The 22940-nt window shown below is 41.4% G+C and overlaps 2 protein-coding genes across 4 annotated transcripts; one reads left to right on the top strand and one right to left on the bottom strand.

Moving 5' to 3' along the window:
• Window positions 1-187: 187 nt before the first annotated feature.
• On the bottom strand, window positions 188-8496 carry hhatla (hedgehog acyltransferase like, a). Of its 2 annotated transcripts, XM_035671422.1 has the most exons (13): window positions 8297-8496; window positions 7031-7158; window positions 5639-5706; window positions 5409-5522; window positions 4865-4885; window positions 4439-4633; window positions 3527-3736; window positions 2957-3128; window positions 2584-2728; window positions 2430-2465; window positions 2136-2337; window positions 1900-2041; window positions 188-1574 (listed from the first exon to the last, which is right to left on the bottom strand). In XM_035671422.1, the coding sequence occupies exons 2-13, from the start codon at window positions 7134-7136 to the stop codon at window positions 1432-1434; spliced, it is 1554 nt and encodes a 517-aa protein (XP_035527315.1). In that variant the 5' UTR covers window positions 7137-7158; window positions 8297-8496; the 3' UTR covers window positions 188-1431. The 2 variants fall into 2 exon arrangements, with proteins under 2 accessions (XP_035527315.1, XP_035527316.1); XM_035671423.1 differs by lacking the exon at window positions 4865-4885.
• Window positions 8497-9531: 1035 nt separating this feature from the next.
• LOC118335201 (CTD small phosphatase-like protein) lies at window positions 9532-22940 on the top strand. Of its 2 annotated transcripts, XM_035671424.1 has the most exons (8): window positions 9533-10194; window positions 17044-17198; window positions 17348-17380; window positions 18446-18547; window positions 19954-20010; window positions 20461-20553; window positions 21123-21308; window positions 21869-22940. In XM_035671424.1, the coding sequence occupies exons 1-8, from the start codon at window positions 10119-10121 to the stop codon at window positions 21992-21994; spliced, it is 828 nt and encodes a 275-aa protein (XP_035527317.1). In that variant the 5' UTR covers window positions 9533-10118; the 3' UTR covers window positions 21995-22940. The 2 variants fall into 2 exon arrangements, with proteins under 2 accessions (XP_035527318.1, XP_035527317.1); XM_035671425.1 differs by lacking the exon at window positions 17348-17380 and having other exon boundaries at window positions 9532-10194.

Raw genomic sequence — 22940 nt, 5'->3', positions numbered from 1 at the left:
ACAGACAGACAGACAGACAGACAGACACGCACACACACACACACACACACACAGAGTCCTTAGAAAAGGTCTAATCAAGGAAACTAATTGAAAACACCTGTGTGGGCAAACCATGTGTTTGTAGAGTTATTTTTTCCATTCATACAGTATACATGGTGCATGTGTTATTTACAGTCACTGAGTCAGCTTTGGTCAAACTGGGCCATCTTGTGGCGATGACGAACACAGTCTTTATTAACTTGTTAAAGCATTTCCATTGATTTAAACAAAATTAAATTGTCAAAATGTTTTAATGCAGAACGTGCTTATCCATCCAAGCAAACAACAAAACATCCATTTTAATCCCCTCTCCGTACTGCAACAAAACAAACTCATAGCCATACTTGTGTTGCTTTTGGATGGAATAAAACTTCATTTCAAGTTAAACTTTTGAAATGAGCACCATTAAATAAAAAGCCTACAATGGGACATGGCATTACAATCTGCATAAACTCTCAGTGCCTGCTGCACTGAAGACATACAGCAGGTTTTGGTGACAGGCAGGATAAGACTGACCCATATTCCCTGCCTTGCCTTTCATAGAGAACTGAGGGTCTGGATCATGTGAAAGAGGGCGGGGGGGGAAGATATGCCAAAATGTCAGACCTACAGTAATCTCTTGTAGACGATATGGTGGTGGAGTAAAGCTGTCGTTCTCCGGACGGTTGAACTACATTCAATCTCTTTCAACGACTAATACATTCTCAATGAACAATAGACTATCCTAAACATTGTGATGTATAATTGCTTAGTGACAGTAGAGAAAATATACATTACATTTAAATACAAGCTATGTGGAGGACCTCCACAGCACCCATTGTTTATTTTCTTCATTGCACTCTGATTTCAAGTTTTTAACCCTTTCAGTACGATTAAACATTGTGATGATTAAGATCTAAGATCTATGGCAGAGTTAAGACCCCATATAACTTAAAATAATCACTGTCGATGATTAAAAAAAAAAAAAGTCCAGATCTGAGAAAAATCTAAAATGAACCCAGGAGACAACCACACAGAGCAATGAAGCTTTTCCTTTAAAATACTGTATGTCCATATATATTATATTAGGTGTAGCCTCATAAAATATTTGGCAGCCCTATCATTTGTTAAACAATCTTTAGTTCAGATAAAATACAAATACAAAATGCACCATCGCTGGATTTGTGCCAAAGGACGTGGCGATTATCTACAGCAAGTGCACTTGAGGATATTTCACAGTTCAAAACATTGCCTCGCTTCTGACAAACACAAGCAAAAACACAGGCTTGTGAACAATATAGGTGCTGACTGGCTGTTACAGTCTAGTTCGGTGCAGTTCGCAAGGCCGAGAATGGAACAATATGAGGGGGCTGTTGACCATAAAGTCTGTGAAAGTCAGTTTTTCCTGTCTGTTTATTCTGCTTTTTCTTTGCCACCGTCTACTGGCTTCACTGGCTCCGGATCCTCCAGCAGGGCTTGTTGTCTCTCTCTTTCCTTCACCAACTGCACGCCACAGTAGGTTACAAGTAACACTGAGAGGGTAGACAGGGGAAAGCCTGGAAGAAAAACACAAAGAGGGAAAGAGAGAGGAAGTGAAAGGGGAAAAAGAAATTAATGAGAAGAGAAAAGGAATACAGCTGTCATTGTGCTGTGCCCTGCGTAGATGTTCGGGATCATCCCCCAATGCTCTGTTGTTAAGATTCTTTTATTCTATGTGAAGGAAGGCAACAGGAGGATGTTAAGTCTTGTGATATCTGGAGGATGGTGCCCCTTGAGGTTCTGTTGCTTTTGATGTCTGTCTGTATCACTCTCGCTTTTATTAGAACTGACAGGAAAGCCTTAAAGTTTAATTTTATGTAATTTACCCTTGTTGTTTCCTACCTTTGGAAATCAGTCGTCTTCCCACCAGTTTGGCAAACTCCAGACTGTTCAGGGAGAGAACATTGTAGAGGACAATGGTCCAGAAGTTGGCAGCGTTGAACACACCCCGGATCCTGCGTGACATGGCTTCACCCATTGCACCCTGAAAAATGGGAAAAAATTACACATAGCAAAATAGGTTAAAAGATAAGTCAAAAGAGTTAAAGGAGAGTGATATTTATCTCAATGTTTCTCACCTCTATGGTAGAAAATGGCGGAAGGGAAAACAACTTGGCCACCCACAGTTCAAAGTTGAGGCCAAAGCAGTTGAAAAAGGACCAGATATACACCAGCTCACATGGGCCCAGCCACAGGGTGGTGATAGCGAAGGTGCAGAAGGTTGCCAGGAGCTCCTTGAAGATTTTATCGTGATCGCCACCAATATAGTCATAAACATACCTGCAAAATAACAACTCAAGTTGAAGAATCAAAAACGTCTTCTATGTGCTGTAGGTTCTGTCATTTAAACACATGATTTCAAATTCACTCACTTGCACAGCCAGTCATTGATGCCTCTGTCAAAGTGCCTACAAAAGACAGACATTTTCTATGTGAACATTTTTACACAATTTCAATGTTCTGCATGGTCAGCAAAGACACTACACAGTGGTTTGATTTCACACAGCTAATGCGAGTCACACATACGTCTCAGCGAAGACGTAGAGCATGGTGATACACTTGGGAGGCTGAGGAGGGTCCAGGTGGTCCAGTGTAGCCACAGTGTTGATGACACCAAACATCACAGCTGCTTTCACCCAGTCATACACCAGGTTGGAATAAGCCAGACCAGCTGCAATGGTACACAGGAAAACAAAGGAAGTTGATGGTAGTTGTTGAGAAACATTAACACATATAAAACACTAAGAAACTAAAGTGGTACATTTTCACGTTTGAAAAAATCACATTGTTTGGAGTAAAAGTGATGCATAGAGCCAATATTAGATATCATCCCTTTAGTAAATATGAACTAGTCATAATGACCACAGCCACATGAAAAGAGTCTGAAAACATAACTCACCCAGACACCAGTCAGAAAGCTTGGTGACCAGCTTCATATCACTGGGGATTGTCAGGATGTAGAGGTAGTGGAAGAACATGTCCACCACCAGAATAACTCCCAGATGCAACAAGGCCTTGGTGGTGATGTTCCACATCTCCCTTTCCTTGCGGGTCAACTGGGTGTTATTCGCCTGTGGAATTGAAAGCATTCAGTTTTGTGAACAAGCAATCTTTTTTTTGTAGAACTATAAGACAAACCTAGCATATCATATACATTACTTGGAGAGATATTGTCTGGACACAGTCAGTGATTATTCCTCACGCTGTAACAGTAGAAGTACTTTGATTTTTAATCTCTTTAGTCTTTGTCTTCTGTCTCTACCCATGGCTCTTAAATTGAGTTATTTAAAGACATGGCATTATATGCGAGTACTGCTCAAGCCTTCAGCAGTCTTCTAGTTTATTGTGCACTCATGAGTGATGTCTTAATAACTGCTCTCAAATTTCAGACGGCTGCTCACTTTTCACTTTCACTCAATTTTCCTTCTTGAAAGGAAATCTTCAGAAATATTTCCTCTTAAATCCTCACCTGGGCATAATACCTGTCGAACGTCATGATAGGTCCAAAGAAGAAGAAGGGGAGGTAGAAGTTGTATCTCAGCAGGTCAGAGAATGTGTAGTTGCCATCCTTCTTCTCACAGTTCTCTAATGCAAAGCTCATACAGCGCATGATGCTGAAGCCGCAGCCTCCATAGAACAGGATGTCTTGCAGGTCAAAAGATCCCGTCACCAAGGACTCCTGAAGGCTCAGACATCATCATTTTGAATATGAGTGATACTTTCAGACTAACAAGTATTTGGCTTCACTCTTGAACCCCCTATATATTACTACTGTTATAATTATTATTACAACAGGAGTAGTAGAAGAAGTAGTAGGAGCATATCTAACACTACATTACAATTATATTACTTCTTTACTACTATATCACTATATAATACTACTACATTACCACTTATATTATCATTATTGTGTTCTTATGTTACATACTAGAGTATATCATGGTATTATTTTAGTAGTTCTCTATGTTTTCTAACCTCTTTGTGTCTCTTGTGTTGTAACATGTGAATCTCTCCTCATGGCAATCAGTCCTACCTTCTCACCTTCAGGCTACTTTAATGCATTTGTTTACCAAAATTTCATCGTTATTTAAAGCTCTCTGGATTTTTTCCCATTTTGATTTTATTTTGAAAGTGCTGACTATTATCCTGTTTAATTGTACTGCATTATCCTTTTCACTGGTCTTCCTGTAGGAGCCATGCAATGCCTTCAGCTCATCCAAAGTACAAAAAATTTAATTATATTACATCAGTTCTCAAATATTTTCACAGGATACCTGTTCATTAAAAAACGATTTCTTCTTCTCCTGGTCCACAACGTTCGGACCATAAGACGGACATCTTCTTCAAATTCCCATAGCTCAGCATTCATAGAACCACTCACCTGCCAGGAGTTATAGGGCTCCAGCTTGATGGAGGCCAGCGTGGCCAGGCCGGCTGCAAAGGACATCCACTTGCTTTTGACCAAGGCAACACTGTAGAGTATGATGCAGTGAGACAGAACCAGAGCCATGAAGGTCCAGCCCATCGTGACCAGGACTGCCAAACCGCCGTACACACCAAAGATCAAGGATCTGTGCTGTGGGTAAAGAGTGACCAGTGTCAGTGTGACGTCAAGGCAGGACTTTAATACTATTCATAATTTAATGCAACACACGAGTGGTGTTAGTACAATAACACTGCTGTATCTTATTACCTTAGAATGGAAAGATTAAATTGTGGAGAAAAAACAAAACTATTGTCCATGTATCAATAGTTTAAATGAAACGCATGACAAATGTTATAAAATTGACAAGTTTATTAATGTTACCTTACTTCCATCTATACCAATCTTCATTGTAAACATGAAACAAGACAGAAAACATGTTTAAAACATATTGAACTGTTTTAAAAATGTCAACATATTCACAGCAAAGAATCATTGGCACACTCAACAGACAGTGTCACAGTCTTACACAATGCAACTCAGGCTCATGCATGAAGTTAATAATATGTTAGACCTTGGGGTACAAATATACAGGATGACAAATTATTTTTGCTCAATAGAATAGGATAGAATAAAATTGCATTGAATTGAGTTACTTGTACAGCCCAAGGCCAAAATGTTCACATCAGCACAATATGGCTTTGCATTTAATGTGTTTATATCACATATCAAATAAATAATAATATCTCATGTACAGTCGTGACTGGAGAAAAGCTTGTGTTCATTCACAAGTGCCAACACAAACACACACACACAGGTACAGTATATATATACAATACACAGATACAGATACAGATAATACAAGACATGCCATTCTACCTGTATGTAATTAGTGCTAGCTGATGGACATTCACACACATGCACACACCTTTGGAGCTAGCAGGGTGAATATCTTGGCAAAGATAACATGACCGGTGAGAGCAAAAAGGATATGATTGCGGAATGTAGAGAACCACATCATCCATTCGAAGTCCGCAACATCCTGTGGAAATGGAGGACGCATTAATAACACATGACAACCACTCTCTTTTGACATCTTGCATCAGTAAATCCAATTACAGAAAACAATGACTTTGGGATTATATACGAGGAATTTACCATTTTCCTGCCAAAGTAATGCCATCCTGGTTTCACACTTTCTTTGAAGGCCTTTCTGTTTATATTCTCTGAATAAAGAAGAAAACATACAAGATATTCACTAAACAAAATGAAGAGGTAAAAAAACTCATGGCAATATATGGTAATTCTTCTAGGTTGAGGAGGGCTAAATCCAGACTTAAGGCAGCTTTATTTTTGGGGTCTATGTGAGCTAAAATAAAAATTCTGAGAATGTAGGAGTAAAATATTTGAGCAGCTTTGGTGTAATTATCGGATTATTCACAGTGAATTTAAGGTGTGAGTGCGCATTGAGTCCATTTGATAACATCAGATATTACATAATGTACTCATTGCGAAGCTTTTCTATTTTTGAGGCTGACATCTACACTCATACAGTCATAATCTGGTTGTAGGAGATTAGTTCACTGCATACCCTGAATGAAACACAGAAATGCTGAAAATAACAATAGGAACAAGTGTGATAATAGTCATAATAATAGCAGTGGTGTTGAAACATTCAGTAAACAGCAACAAAAGTGATTGGCAGGTGCCCCCACAGTAGCTCCTATGGCTTTGCCTGATTACACTAATGGCCATGAAAAAGGATATCAAAATGTGAGGGTCGGTCAGGGAAAGCCTCTTACTTCTGGGAACACAGCCAGGATTCTATTACAAGTGTACAGTGCTACTGTAGCATTCAGACCTGAGCAGTACAAATGCCCACAGATGGAGCAGTTCAAGAGTCAGAGAGTATGTGATAAAGAAAGAGAATCAGGACAAAATGATAACTAACAACATGACTCTGGCCTGACTGTGCAGACGGTGACAGACAGTACCACTCACCAGATTACACTCAGTCCATTCAGATCAGTGTGGGAGAGGATAGTTTAAGTGTTTTGTTGTGTGAAACATTTGGGAGCATTTCAGGATTTAAGGTTTGGGAGTCTGAACTAGTGCCATCAGGAAAATAATTACAAACGTAATTAGAGCATCTTTAAATTGTCTTCATATTAATAGGAACATGCAGGAATTCCTTAGGGGAGGGGGACTCTTTTAATCTTCTAAATTAACTTTGTTCTACGCATTTTAATTTTAATAGAGCAGTACCATAGGTAGGGGTGCTGTTTTTTAAAGTGAATTTTTCCCATTGTTACATGGTAAGTGATTGTTCAGTGAGATTTATTTGGACTGGAAGTGTTGACTGGAATGATTCTTTACTCATAAGTTGGTATGGCTCTGGAGCAGCTGCTCGAAAAGTGTCCACTCGCTCTGACTTCAATAAATATGAATGGATGGAAGTGAACTTTAGTATGCTTTAACATGGTGTTATTGGTTCTCAACTCTCTGTACTGTATGTGCTTAGGACATCTCATTGACATGTCGTGCACTCACCACTTGAAGCTTCAAATATCCAACTGCCTGCCCATATCAAGGCCACGCCGAGTACAGCTGTGTAGAGATACAGCTCATATCTGGGGAGGGCAGCCTTGATCCCCATGGTGAATCTGCACACTGGAAGCCTAACAGGTTGAAAAGCAGTCAGCCACACAATATTAGGCCTGACTGAAGGCAAACAGAGTGTGAAGAAAAAAAAACAGCCACATCTGACACCAGTAATCGATGATAGTGTAAAATCAGATGGTTTAAAAGGTTACCAAGGTTTATTGAAGCAGTGTTTTGTGGGTGATGTTCAGATGCCATTTGTGAAGAAAATGTTTTTTAGTCACATCTGACACAGTGTGACAGCGATCTTTGACAGCTTTGTCTTGCTAATACTGTGTGGGCTGTACCATACAAATGTGACTAATACATCTTAAGTGGACTAAGAGCACAACACCACATTAAAGAATCTGAAGCTTGTATACATCGATTGTTCAGTTTATCAGGTGGAATGTGGATTCCCTGGCAACACTCAACCATTTCAAATGCAATCACAATATAATGCATCTACTAAAAAATATATGCATACATATAGAAACATTATGGAGGCTAAAGTAATATACCCTGAACACCAATCAGCACATGTTCTTCGTGCCAGATACAGAGGAGTTTTTTTTAAAGAGGTGGAATTTTACAAATAAGCCTTTAGGATCGACAGGGCAGTGACTTAAATAGGACTGCAGAGCTCTAGCTCCTCGGAATCAGCATCGTCAGCTGCGCAACCCTACCTCTCCTTCCTATTATAGCTCTTGCAGTTGGTCTGCTGTACAGCAGGGCAGCTGCAGTGCTATGTGATCTGAGGGGCGCTGGGGACTCACTTCACAGAATAATTAGCACTGAGTGGAATGACCGAGAATGGTGCATCGGAGTTAAGAAAACAGACAGACTTACTTTCCAGTGGAGAATAACGCACTTGTACCTGGTTGAGTGTGCGTGGGTGTGTTAGTGTGTGAGTGTGTGTGTGTGTGTGTGTGTGTGTGCCAGGCTCATGTCGCGCACTCTGGAGTTGAAGTTAAAGGAGTTGCACTAACAAGTCCCGTCCATGCCAAAGTGTAACCATGGCTAAGCAGGACCCCAGCAAAGCGTCCTGCATACAAATTGAGGGTTTACTGTTTCACTGCTTCATGCACACAGAGCCGGTCACACACAGGCCTTTTGAACTGATTTGTCTTATATTTAACCCTATGTACAAAAAAAACCAGACTTGTTTTTACTAACCTTGTATCCGCTTCACACTGTCAAGATGAGGGCAGCAGTGTTTACAGACCGACTCTTCACTAAATAAATAAAAGAAAAGGGGGTGGCGGTGGTTACTGCAGCTTTTCTAATTCATCCGTCTTGTGGGGGCTTGCCGCTGCCGCTGCCTGCGATCACCAGCCTCGGCCAGTCGGGATGTTGCGGATTCAACGGAAGGAGGAGGAGGTGGAGGGGGATATATTTATCCTTCACTACTGCACCGCAGTGAGGGGTGGTCCACAACGAGCCCATCAGACCTTACTGGAGCGCCAAAAACACTCCGGGACAATGGTTCAAAATGAGGAGGAAATCAGTTGCATCAATCAATAGCAGCATGTACAGCACACCATACATTATCCGAGGGACACACCAGCAAACCTCTGATGGTTCTCCAGTCAAACATATGACTGATTGGGCTTGAGGAGAAGGCATAGGGAGATACCACACGCTCAAAAATGACTTATAGTGTCTTTATATCCTCTTGGCTCTGTGGTGCCAGAACAGGCTACCACATTATAAAATACCCGAGGAAGGTGGTGATTTCCCATCGTTTTCTGTCACACGTTTCCCATCATAAAGTGACATGTTTCTGAAGTGCTTAATTAAAAGCAGCTCTGTGAGAAAATACCATCTTACCAGCCTATAGTGTAGATACCAGGTGGCCTCACTCTCTATCTTCAGGCACACAAACACAAAATAAACACAGACATCTGGCTAGAAACTATAAATCTGCTCCAAACCCGGTACTAGACTGATGTGATCAAATACCAATACAGGCACTGTGCGTGTACGGTATTTTTACATTATGAGTGCAGCCTGGTATCCTCGAAGCATTTCCCTAAATTAGACACGAGGTGGCGCTCTCGACCTGTTAAAATTACACACACACACAAGCATACACACCTAAGGGTTTTGGATTACCGTCAACTATTTGCTTGGATTGTTTGACGGGCTGTTGTTTGCTCAGGAGCGGGTTAAAGCACTCGCTAGGCATCGCCATATTCAGTACACCAACTGTATTATGTTTTGAATGCATTATGATTTTATGCTTATAATAATAATAATAATAATAATAATAATAATAATAAAGAGCTATAATTTGTTGCGTGTGCCCAGCAGTAGTTACAGAGGAAAGGCCAGCTGCATGAGGTTGAGCAATGTGTTGCGGCTGAGTTTGCGCTGGCTGCCGGAGAGAATCCATCACAGACACAAGCCGCCCCCTCCCACTCCCACTCCGTGTGCCCCCGCTTCAGATCAACTCAAAATACATAAAGCCTCCATGTTGCACAGGGAATGTCGGGCCAGCAGATATGAACTGTTTGCATTAAAGTGTTAGCTAACTTTAACGTTGAACAACTTGCGTTTGGTGCATGTTTTTGGATAAGAACAACCCCCCGACGGGCTTCCTAGTGTTTTCAGCGCTGTTCCAGACTCGGCCTCACGTTTCGGATGATCGGAGCCTCTCAGCTAACCCGCTAACCCAAGCTACCTGCTAACTTCGGCTAGTTAGCAATTCACCGTCGCTTGTTTTAGGTTTTCTTATCCGCGGTCGCTGTCGTGGTTGCTCACAAAGATACTCGTGTGCAGCGATGATATTTTGCGGAGAGCCGTAAATGACAGCCATCCACTGGCGTCCATTCAGCACCGCGCTAGCTGGCTGGCTACCACCGCTGCCACAACACGTCTCCTCGGACGGCCGCCATCCTCATCTTGAACAGAGAGCTAACAGGAGCTAGCAGACGGAGCAAGCGCGATAGTACGAGTAACATTGTGGGAAACGAAACAGGAATAACCACCCGCCTAAATGGACCACATGTCCATCATAACCCAAGTTTCCAACCCGAAGGAGGAGGAAATAATATCCTTTAACCAGGAAAAAGGTATGTAAAAGTACATTAACGCTGGTGAACTAATGCTAGCTGGCTAACTACTTTTCTCGATTGACGTTAGCTTGTAGCTCGCTGGCTAGCCGCTGTAGTAGTTGAAGACACGGGTTGCCTGTTTGTGATAGTCATAGATATATAACCCTGTAAACTAGTTAACAACACACTCGTAGTAAGCAACAACTTTATCAGCTGGGTATTGTCCAGAGTAAGTTATCGGGACGAGCTCAACGTGTGTGCTGTTGAGTATGTCGACAGTGTGGTTTTATCCCTTTAACTTCAACACTAGGTTAGTCAGTTAAACCTAAAGATGACAAAGCTTCACTTCTCAATATCTGTACACTCTGCTTGTTGTGTCTCGGCTGTGTAACGGGACTAAACGATCTGATAGGTGAGTCACTGTATGAATCACGACCACAAGAAGTTCATGGTGGTTTGGTCTGAAGGGTAGCAAAAAGTTTTTATTTCTGACGAAGCATGCCCGCGGACAGATGCGAGCTGTCTGCTGTCAGTAATGTTGGATGTGAAATGTCCAGTGAATTAGCACAAAGACATGGACTGTGTGGTAAAGCCCGTGGTCCCCTCGTAGGATGCACAGATTTACATCGCTGTGCTTTTACCTGTTTTGCGTATGTAGTAATCAATGAAGCTGCCTTATCTCCGATGACTACCTTGTGTATCTTGTGTTGTGTGCCCGCCCACGTAGATGGGATCTCAGGGTCAAAATGGTTCTGTGTGCCTTCATTTTCACTTGCTCTCCATCTGTAATTGCTCTTTATTTCTCCACTCAGTCTTTTGGATGATCGGCAGTGGAGGTTAAATCTCTCCTTAAAGACCGTGGATGCTGATGTCCATTCACTCCCATTCCCGGGGCCACTCTCCACACTTCCCGGGTCACCCAGGCCCATGGGACGTGTATCAGTATCACACCTCAAACCTCAAACCTCACTTGTGGGACTGTTAGTAATATGAGAACTTCAGTCTTTCAAACACAACAATGCATTCACCTCTGAGGGTACAAAGGTGTCCCTCAGTAACTACTATGAGTTCTATGTGAGATTATAATGCAGGTATGTGGGAGTCAGGGAGAGTATCATTGCAGGTTGGGATTGGGCCCAATCTGAATGTTTGGCACTAAAACGTACGCAGATATAAGTGCATTTATTTGGTGATTGGAGGCTGTGTTGGTGTGCTGGGTGAGGTGACAGTGAAGTCATTTAGGGTCACTGGGTATGAGTGGTGCTGAAATGATGAGTCAATAAGTGGTTAGTTGATAGGAAAATTCATCTGCGAGTGGTTCAAATTAATTTAATGGTTTAAGAAACTTTCCAGTTAAAATGTCAAACAATGCTGGCTGTGGTTTATAAAAGCAGATTGTCTTTTGCTTTCCTTTCTTTCTTTTCTTTGTTGATACGGACTTTTTTTCCCTTTGGTCTTTTGGGTGTTGGTCAGAGAATGTAAGCAAATGTGAGGCATCATTTTAGGCTTGTGATGGGGGTTTTTCTTTCTACACGATTTATTAAAAGATCAACCAATTTATGGGTTGATCATTTCATTTGATCATTTAAGCGTGCAGTGAAATATTTTTTATTGTCTTGAGCTCAGGATTTGTTGTGTAGTGCTAAGTAAGGACGCACTGTAGGTCTTCTAACTTTAATGTAGGTCAGGTATCAGTGAAGTATTTTCATTCCCTACATTGTGTAAGAACAATTTAGCACATCTAATTCAGAGACAGCAGGCATACTTGTAACTTGTACTCTCATTCTGGCTGCATTTAATATGATTGTTTACCAACAGAGAAGCAGCGCACACACTCACACAGGGGGAGTTCACTGTTGTGCAGAAGGCTGTTTATTCATGAAAATCACACCTAACGTACACATGAGTAAGAGTTGTCTGTTACACAGGACACAGTTGAGTTAGAGGATGAAGTAGAGCAGTGATGTTGTTTGTTTCCTACCTCTTGCATTTTCTCTTAAACATGAGTCACACAGAATTCTTCCCTGGGGCCAAGTCAAATATTACCATCATTATAGGAATAGTAGGGCCATGAATGTTCTTCCAATGGTTCTGGAAACTGGGAGTGTGAGGCTCATAGTCATCAGCTGCGTTATGAACCAGAATCTGACAAGATTGTATTGAAAAGGTAGCACATTTTTTCTGATGCAGCAGGATTTTTAGGTTTATTCTCTGAGTTTATTGTATAGGCAGCCACTGATGATTTTACTCTCCCTCATCTATTGTAAATCACTAAACATTTAGCCCATCCCAGCAGCTGTCCTAGAGGAATTTGACAGGTAGTCTTCCATTGCTTGAACAGGCTCCAAACTGTCTGGACACAAATTGACCACCTTTGCTCTCAGTGTTCCTCTGCTGGCAGTCTTACGACATGTGCCTGCCTTTGACACTGGTTCGGCTGCCAAGTAGCAGCCTAAATATAGAATCGCTGCCCTGTTGGCCAGAGCACCGCTGACCTCGAGGCCAAGTATAACTACTTGCAAAGATGACAATGATCCTTTTTTTTTTCATTCTACTTCATACTAGGCTTTAGTTTTGAAACTTGATTTTTAAATGAATACGATACGGGCTGCGATCTTATTGAACAGTTTTTGTTCTTGTTGGGATTTCGGAGGGTCTTGCTGAAGGGGTGTTTCAACTATTTAAAGTCACCACTCCACTCAGACCTTTGCACTAGGACCATAATGAGTTTGTGACATGAATGGGCGGCTCTTACAGGATCCCTTCACCCTGCTCTGTCGTCACTGAATCCAAGGCGCTCCTCAGGCTTGATTTATGTGTTGTGGTATACGTTGAGCATTGCAGGTGTTCCATAACTTCCACTGTAATTTCTACCATATTAGTTATTGACTGTTACAGACAAGAGTTCCCTATTTGACCTCATGCATGTTAAGTATATTCAGACTTATTTCAAACGTTTGACTTGCAAATGAAAAACCTGCAGCTGCCAACTAAGTTCAGCATGGATTACTCTGTCGAAATGAGCACATGTTCAGTTGAACGTCAATTTAACTGACTGGATGTACTGTGACCTTTTGTTAAAGGGAAACTTTGCTGATTTTCAACCAGCTTTGTATCATTACAGTGTGGGTAGTATATGCAAATGAACAATGTTTAACTTCCCTCCATGTTGCCTGCACCCAAAACTCCTCACTTATTTCTCTGTTACCAGACAGACAGATTGTACTTTCTAATTCTTTGTATGCCTGCCTCCAAAGACTGACTTTTTGTGGCAAATGAGTAGGGAACCTTGGGGGCATGGGGAGATGAACTGTGTTCATTTGCATATACTCCCCACATTGTAATGATACAAACTTGGCCACAGTTTCCCTTTTAAGATCTGGCCAGCACAGGCAAATCAGAGGAGAATGTTTGATTTATTTTAAAAGCCATTTTTTAAAGATGAGACAAAAATACATTACATGGTGTTTTATTAAAAGACTTGTTGCATTCTTGATTATGATGTTTGAATCCAATGGTGTGGCCTTTCTGTGTGTAACGTTTGCATGTTTTCCTTTAATGGTCTCCCATTTTTAATGAATATATGTTATGAATGTCTGGTAACAAGTTTGAGTTGTTGTCTCTAGTAAAATAAGTGAATCAAAAGATGTGTAAATAAAATTGGGAACTATGGCAGGTTCAGTGTTTTGGTTTTTGGTGGTGGAACAAGCTTTTTGCTTAGATTGTGATTATATAGTGAGCCCTTTAAGTTATTGGAACTTGACATAGTTTGCTGAGGTAAAGATCTGTTCATGCTGGAAGCTGTCACACTTCAGAGCTGAGGCCACTTATGAAAGCTGCTTGTGTTGTAGCCAGAGTGCGTTCACAAAGATTCCTCAAACGTGTGAACATGTTGTGTTTTGAGGGGATTAAAGTGGTTGCCTCTTTATGTGTGACTTTCCAAAGCAACCTTTTTCCATGCTGTCAATAAAACACTCTTAGAACAGTGTCTTATTTGGTCCTCTCTACTCTTTGGATGCAAATATGCTTTATGTGTAATGCCAGTGGGAGTTAATTTATTTCTGTAGACTAAAGGGGTAAAGGCCTAGTGCCTGTGAGAGTACTGTGTTTACATTTGACGTAGTGGATATATGTGGAAAGCCAGTCCACTGACAGGTTTGTAGTATTATTTAGGCACATGCTCAGTGTACCACCTGCAGCAGACCAGACACAAGGCTTTTATTTTGCACTGCATATTTCGTGTGTCTCAACATCCACTCCTCCTGGGTGAAGAAAGAGGTGGCTTTTCTTGGTCGGACCCCATTTGTCACACCTACTGACAAATGATTCATAGTGTGTTTGCATGTGGACAGCCTAGTGCTGGATATACTGTAAGACCAAGAGGCTGGGTTCAATACATGTTTGGTAATGAAACCTTGGGATGTGTTCTGGGGAAGATGTGAAGAAATACCTCTTTATTAATTAAACAGACTGTACCCTCTTATAGTGTTTGACTACCCTCCATCCACCCAGGTGGGCGCTGTGTGTTTGAGGCACAGTTGTGCTCTGTGCATGACTCTGTAATCTTGGCAGTTTTCTGAGGGTCTTTGTGCAGGAATCAGCCGGTTGTAGTGATGAGTCACAGGAAGCTGACAACTGCCCCACTGTCCCAGTTTTACAGTAATGTAGAGCTGAAATGACAAAGTCCAGTTTAATAAAGGAAGTTGTGTGGTACTGATTAGGTTATTTTTGAATTGAAACCATGTTTATTATGGCAGATATGATCATCTTGCAGCATTGCTCTCTAACTTAATCTAGGGGATCATAGGGAACAGTTCGGTTATATTTTCTTCTGAGTTCTGAATTCCTAAAATAACGCATTCTGTGCTCCGGTGATATTTCCAAACAAATCTCTAAACCAGTTTATTAGTTTGGTATTTGGTGGTTGTTGCAGTGTTGTGTAAAAGTTTGGTATTTTCCAGTAGACTGGGTCTGATGGCCTTTTATACTCTGAACCCTGTAGCAGGCACCTTGTGTGTCCTGTTTTATTCCTCTTTGTCAGAAGTATGCCACTTTTTGTTTTGGAATATGGGATTTATTTTGCTTACATTACTTACATTTAAAAGAATTAAATGGAAGGGACCCAGTTTCACTCTGTTCACCAAAACAGCTGTTAATTTTGCTCATTCTTTATATTACTATACTCAACTACTCTGAAAAGGTGTATCCATCGGTCAGTATAAATAAACAAAACAATTGTTCAACAGATAAACTTACCTTTAAAAAAATAAAAATAAAAATAAATCTTCAGTAATCATCAGTAACCAATTTTTCTACACTAAACTAAACTAACTTTTTCTGTCTAAAATATTGTAATAAAATGAACTATAACACAACCAAAAACAAACATATTGAGTAATAGTCAAATACTTTGGAGTTGTACTACTCCATCGGTATTGCTTCTCTGAGTAGTTCCATGTGTGCAGGATTTTAAGTTACTTAAAATAGTCCGACTCTTCTAATGTTGTTTCCTTGTTGATGGATGGATGTATTGTACTTAACTTGTCTTCGAGCGAACGAGCTTATGTGATAAGATATAGTCGTACCCAGCACTGCGTGCCCTAGCGTGGCAGGCTGTAATTAATGTGACTGGAAGCCAGTGATAGAGGGAAATGACAGAGATCAGGGAAGGCAGAAAGTGTTTCATGTAGCCGTGACATGCTGTTACTCTGTCAGTGTCTGATACCTTTCCTGCACGCACCAGTATTTTTAGCTGTGGAATACAGAATTGAAGTAATCTTCCTAAAACAATAGTGCTACACATTCTGCCCTTTCATGACACGATATGAGGCATCGGCTGCTTCTGTGGTCTCAGGGTACAGTGGCACGCAGGACTGTTTAGTTGGAAAAACACTCAAGGAAGCTGGATTGACGTAAAAATAGTTGTTGTATTTGTAAGTTTGTCGTCCTAACTAATACATTGTGCCCTAGCTTGTTTGAAGGCCTTTGCGATAGGTGTTCCTCAGTGTGTTCAGTGTTTCCTATGACAAATGTCTGCTGGGTATTTGTTTAAGGTCAGGAGCACAAAGTGGCACAATATCAAGAAGCCAAAAGACATGACATAATGCTATTTGCTCTTCGCTGGTCTTCAGTTGCAAAAGCATTCTGCTTGTGTGAGCCGAGGGGTGAGCAGGGGGGAGACTAATGGGTGGAGAGGAATGCAGCCTTGTATAGGCTCTGCGGGGGCTGAGGGCCTCCCACCTCCTTCTCCCGTCGTCTCTTGTGCATGTCCAGGCTGCTTCAGTCACTCACCTGCCAGCTGAAATATGGGAGGGGAATCATAAGCAAGCCTTCAAAATGGTGACTTCTAGGCCAATCCGGTGACGGGATCCACGACAGGGCAAAAAGGAGGAGGGTGGAGGGAGCAGTGTCTAACTTGTCACTATTAATAAAAGCTCAGTGTCTGATTTAGGCCCCGCTCTGTAGTCCTGGAATGAGAGGCGATTTGCAATCAGAGCAGAGCACGCTCTGAGCTGTCGCTATGTGTGACTGATGAAGTCACCCAGCCAGCTAAGTTATTTTCTGATCAGTGGTTCTGCCAGGCCGGGCCAACAAAACCAACACTAATGCCATTTAATTACACTGTCAAGGCCTCACCTATTTTTGTAATTCAGTGTAGCTCACACCGCTGTGGCCACTTGTGCAAATTGTAATGAACATATAACAGTTTGTTCCCAGTTATTCCAGCGGCATCCCCACTCAGCATGCAAATAACCAAGCAGAAACGCTTCCTAGCTTCAGCCCGCTCCATTTTTATGACAGAATGTTAGATTTGCATATCCACTTGTTCACCCTCTGCTCTCCCACCCCCTCCTGTTGTTTTGACAGCGTCCCAGTCGAACAGCAGCCTAAAGAAGCAGAGGAGCCGGGGCATCTTCAGCACATTCTTCTGCTGCTTCCGCAACTACAATGTGGAACCGCCAGCCACCACCAACACCAGCTCCCTGCCTCCACCTGTTGAGGAGAACGGATCGCCTCCCAAGGTGGGCTGCTCCTCCATTAAACACATGCTATTCCATTGTGTCCCTCTTTATCTCTGGGGGACTTTTTTTAGCCTCTTTTTTTTGTTCTCCTTCCTTCCCCTCACCCTGTTTTTGTATGTGTCTGTGTGTGTCTATCTCTTGTGTTGTAGTGTGACCAGGTCGAGGTCATCCCTGTCCCTAGTGTATGTATTGCCTTTTTTTTGTCTTTTCCTTTGCATGCAGGCTGAGTGGGCTGGTGCTGGCACATCCTGTCTGTGTGGGCTCCAGTTCTCCTCAGAGAGCTATTGCTCTTCTACCGTACTGCGGTTCATTTTCAGCCGATCGTAGCTCTGGCTGTGTGGAAGGTGTATATGCACCTATGGGTTTAAATGGCGCCTCAGTGCCTGATCTGCATGAGTGACACTTGGTGGTTTGTATGCTTTTGAAAATACTGTGAGACTAACTGTCTAACAAGTTAAAGTATAAACCAGTTTCCTCAGGTGCTTCCAGGCAACAAGTAAATCCATTAATTGTACTACTTATCCATGCAATTGAATAATATTAGTGAGAGTTCAGCTCTAATGGGTGAAACTAATTCATCCCATCACTAAATGAAGGAACTCCCGTGATCTGGTTATCTGGTGGTCTGACCAACATAGCGCTCAAATCACCCATCAGTGACTACGTGAAGTCTTAAGATCCATCAAAAGTGAATGGATTTTTTTAGTAGAGCACTGTTCCTGTACTGGAGCAAACTTCCTGCATGATTTCATCCTTTCACGTTTACACACGACTTTGACGTTTAATGGCATTTTCATATGGTTTAAGTTTGAGTGATTTCAATGAAACTAACAGTACTCTACAGCAGCAGCAGCAGTAGCTAACCTTTGCATGGCCTTTGTCTGTGAGAATATGTGAAAAGTTTTATCTATCTCCATAGATTTGAGAATCTAGGGGGATTTAAGACAGCGATACTTTCTCTGAGTAGGTGGCTATAGCAGGGAAATGTCTGCTGTTGAATAATTCCATAGGGTGTTATTTGAAGCAATAGGTCCATTAAATGCAATTCCAGACATCGCTTTATGTCAGCCGCATTGTCACCCATGGAGATGGGTTGGCTCTTCCTAACATGGTGTTGGCTTTTCTGCTCAGCCTGGCACAGTAATTTATGCAAAGTATATGTTCTTTATCTCTCTCTCACCGTCTTTCTCTCTCAAATACTCTGTCTCTCGCCATGTATCTGACACTATCTGCCTTGTCCCCCCCAGCCACCAGCCAAATATCTCCTACCAGAGATGATAATATCTGACTATGGAAAAAAGTGTGTGGTGATTGACTTGGACGAAACACTTGTCCACAGCTCATTCAAGGTAAGAAGAGACTAAAACTCAGAGGTTTACTGTTGATGGTGTGCACAGTTCTGCAGTTGTCAGCTGTCAGTGTGTGAGCTGGTTAAGGCCTTCTATGTTTGAAAGATATAGTCACCAGTTGGTGTGACAGTCTAAATCTAAAAAATCCTAACTTTAGCTACCCTGAAAACAGAAGTACATTTTAATTTTAGAATTTACCTACATAATTGTAAAGCATACTGTGTGTATATATACCTTGCAGTGAGAATAATACATATTCTATATATCTGACGTTATCTTTACCTTTTATATCTAAATCTCAACCAATAACCTGCAAGAAGTCAAAGCGGTGTCAAATCCATTTAGATCACAGTGTAAACAAAGTCAGGAGAGCAGCAGGTGGTGGAGGATGTGATGCAGTAACAGCAGGGGCAATATTACAGTCCTGATTGTGCACAAAAAAATAGGATGGTAATAAGGTGGCTGATGTTGGAAACCAGCTGCAGGTAATACAGTGGTCACATATAGAAATTTCGGGGACGACCACCTTGTTGCCTGTTTAGTTCTGTTACTTAAGAGGTTGCAGAAGGAAGGAGATGAGGAGGGATTTGGAAAATAATGAATTTAATAAAAAATGTATTAATGTATGCATTCTATTTGTTTGACTGTTGTGTATTATCTGCTTGCCGCACACCAGGAAACCTAATAAAAGTTTAAATTGCACAAATATATATATGCGACCTGCTCTGTGCTCCATAGTCCTACTGACCATCAGGAGCACTGTGAGAAATCACTTTGATTATGCACCAGCCCACATCCTTCTCCTCCTTAACATCCTCAATAAAGTTCATCTGTTAGTTGAGGTTTTGCAGCAGAAACTAGCGATACAGTAGGGATAATATAAGCAGGGTTTGGTTGGCTGCATATTTAGTTATATTAGATCTTTTGTTGAAACATTTTGAACTTTTCATGAAGTCGATGTCTTTGTGAACCGACCAATCACAACCTGGATGGTGCGGGACATGATGTGCTACAGTAAACTTGTTAATAAACTTGTCTTTAAAATCTTAATTAATCTAGTTTACACACAATTAGTGCATGGTAATTATGTTAAATATTGTAATAAAATTAACAATAATGCAAAAAACAAATATTGTGAGTAATAGATACAGTTTCAGTTATACTACTGCTTGTTGAACTCATTGTTATGCACAAATGATAATTGACAAGTAAGTGCTTAACAATTATAGATGAGAGACTAACCATCATTGTTAGTAGTGCTAGTAGTGTAGCTATATAGTATACTGTTACATGAAATTATAATGAATTGCAAAGTTTCAGTGTTCCTAGCATGACCTCTGCTGATCAGTTGTGGCACTACACCAGTTTTGAATGACCCTGATATGCTATTGTGTTTCTTCACACAGCCTATCAGCAATGCTGATTTTATTGTTCCAGTGGAGATCGATGGTACCGTTCATCAGGTATTGTACACACACAATAAAAAGACATCTTTAATCAAGTATACCTTTTTAATTAGGGGCAAGAGTTCCATTTATGTGAAGATCCTGAAGAGAATGGCTGTGATCTAGTTCAAGTAATCCAGGATAGGCTGTTTGTATCCTGGTAGGCCTATTCATGATTACTTGCACTGGGTGGCAGCCGCTGGACAGAAAGAGGAGGACATCTAAACCGTGAGTGAGGACGATATCTTTGATATCTTCTTCACCAAGATTTTTGATAATTCAAGAAATCCTGTGTTCTTGTACGTAGCACTGCACTGTCTTAATGCTGCTATGAATCACTGACGGTTATAATAAATGTTGCTCCTCTCACATTATATACTTTGAGTGGTGTGTTTGTCTGACACTCATGTTACATCATATATTGTTTTTTTTCCTAACCTGGTCTTAAATCTGCTGTGTGTCTCTCAGGTGTATGTGCTGAAACGACCCCATGTGGACGAGTTTCTTCAAAAGATGGGAGAGCTATTTGAATGTGTGCTTTTTACAGCCAGTCTTGCCAAGGTGTGTTGAGACGCAGACATGTTTTCTATTCTGACATGTTTTGGTTAAGAGGCAGCGACTGCCATGGAACAACATTTTCTAGTTCCTGTTTTGCGCTGTATTTATTTTTCATCTGCTCTTGCTGTCTGAATGTTCACACTTCCTCTGCTTCGCTCTCCATCTGTGTCTTTTGCATCTAAGCCAATAATGCCATGGGTAAGTTTGATGAATGACAGAAATTACTGGGTTAAGGGCCTGATGTTTCGGTAGTGTCAGATGTTCCTCATGCTGCGTTAAAAGCTAGGTGTCAGTTTTGCTTGTTCTGTCGTAGAGTAGAGTTTTCCTGAGGCATCTCTCCTGTCAGGTAAACACCGCTGTGAAGGGTGACCTGCTTTGCTTCCTTTTGGAATAACTGTGTAGTATTTGCAAGTGGTTTTTTAGCCCTCTAGATCAGACATATGACCACAAAGATTTGCATCACAACATACAATTAGATTTATTATCTGCGGTTTTTATAGTTGTGAAATCCATGTCTAATATTTGTTTTCATAGCAATGTAACGTGGCTCTGTGTGTGTTTGACTTCGACAGTATGCAGATCCTGTGGCAGACCTGCTGGATCAGTGGGGCGTGTTTCGAGCACGACTCTTTAGAGAATCCTGCGTTTTTCACAGAGGGAACTATGTCAAAGACCTCAGCCGGCTGGGACGAGAGCTCAGCAACGTCATCATTGTTGACAATTCACCCGCCTCTTACATTTTCCACCCCGAAAATGCTGTGAGTTCCTAAACCACTAATATATTTGTCACAGTAAGAGGCTGCTTCTGTTCTATAACAACCTTGCCACTAACGAGTTTTAGGCTCCCATTGTTTGCTACTTTGATATATAGTCCATTATCTTAAATACATTTTGTATTTTACTTTTCTTAACATGACTTTAAATATACTCACAAATGTAGTCAACATAGTTTTAATGAGGATAAGGAAAACATGGTGCTGGTATTGTTTAATCTGTCCCAAGCTCTCTCACCTCGCTAGTGCCAGCGTTGCATTTTGCTCGATATAAAGAACAAACTCGTCATTGCCCGTTGTTCCCATAGACTGTAAAAAAACAATAAATAATGTAGAACTTCTATGCGCAAGGAAAGGGGCAAAGATTTGCATGTCCACCCAGGAACCATTGAGCTGGGGCCGATAAATTCCTGGGAATGAGAACCAGATGAAAGACAATAGCCAGATGTTAGTGGGTGTTTGTGGGTCCAGTGTAAAAGGGGCTTTGGTGATGCCACTTGGTATTAAATAAAAGCTAACTGCAGGTGGTTTCCCCGTCTCCCAAGGTCCCTGTCCAATCCTGGTTTGACGATATGAATGACACAGAGCTCCTGGACCTGCTGCCTTTCTTTGAGGGACTCAGCAAAGAAGAAGAGGTTTACGGAGTCCTGCAGAATCTGAGAGGCAGGTAGCAGGACACACCACAGCGCCGCCCGCGCTCTCCATCCTCGTCTCTGTTGATCTCCGCTCCTTTCTACAGCCACATCTCTCAGACTCAGGCAGATCCTCCCACACGCGCCCCTCTTGTCTCTGCCCCAAGGGGACGCCTTGGAGTCTCACTGTGGAAACATTCACGAAAACCCTTCTCTCCTCATCACCTGGTGACTGGCTGCCTTCTGAGTGCCATCAGAAAAAACCAAACACTAAATATCCCAGAAGCACTGTGTTTGACAAAAAAACACACCAGAAAGTGTACAGAGCGTCCTAAGCTGATAATATTGGGGACAAAATGCTAAGAGGAATGAACTCTGGTCTTTATTTTCAAACCAACAAAGTTTTACTATTCTGCTTGTTTTAAAACCAAAAAAATCCCCCAACAACTTTTTTTTTCTGAAACTCCTTTTGTGGTACCACACAAAAGTCTGGAAAGATTTTGTCCTCGTATTGTTGCTATGCAGGCAGTTTCTGGTAGTAGAAAGGACTGTGATTCTCTTTTCTTACTGAATGAAGTGCCTTGTGTGAATGTTGTTTATATGGGGAGGTATTTTGTACACGGCATATTTCCAGAGTACTTCAGTCTTTTCACACACAATATGCTTTAAGGTGGACACAGAAGTATCTAAATATAAAAGTTTTACTTTAGGTTTTTTGATCATCAAACGCTGGGTAAATGTCTCCATAGTATTCTTTTTTTTTCCTGGTATGCTTGTGCCATTATATAGATGTGACTTTGTTTCTTTCTGCTTTCATTATATGTAGAGATAGTTAAATTGTTTTAGGCAAAGGAGTACGTTTGCAATTGTGAACCTTATGCCCCACCTGCAAGTACAGTAGTTCTTTGCGTTTGATAGTTTGATCTGAAAGCTCAGATAAAATTGTGCCATTTGTTTTTTTGTCTCTCATGTCCCCCCCCCCCCC

This window comes from Morone saxatilis, unplaced genomic scaffold, assembly GCF_004916995.1.
Source record: "Morone saxatilis isolate NCDOM2014 unplaced genomic scaffold, NCSU_SB_2.0 Contig23, whole genome shotgun sequence".
In the NCBI taxonomy this organism is placed as follows: domain Eukaryota; kingdom Metazoa; phylum Chordata; class Actinopteri; family Moronidae; genus Morone; species Morone saxatilis.
This window is presented reverse-complemented; position numbering and strand designations above follow the sequence as displayed.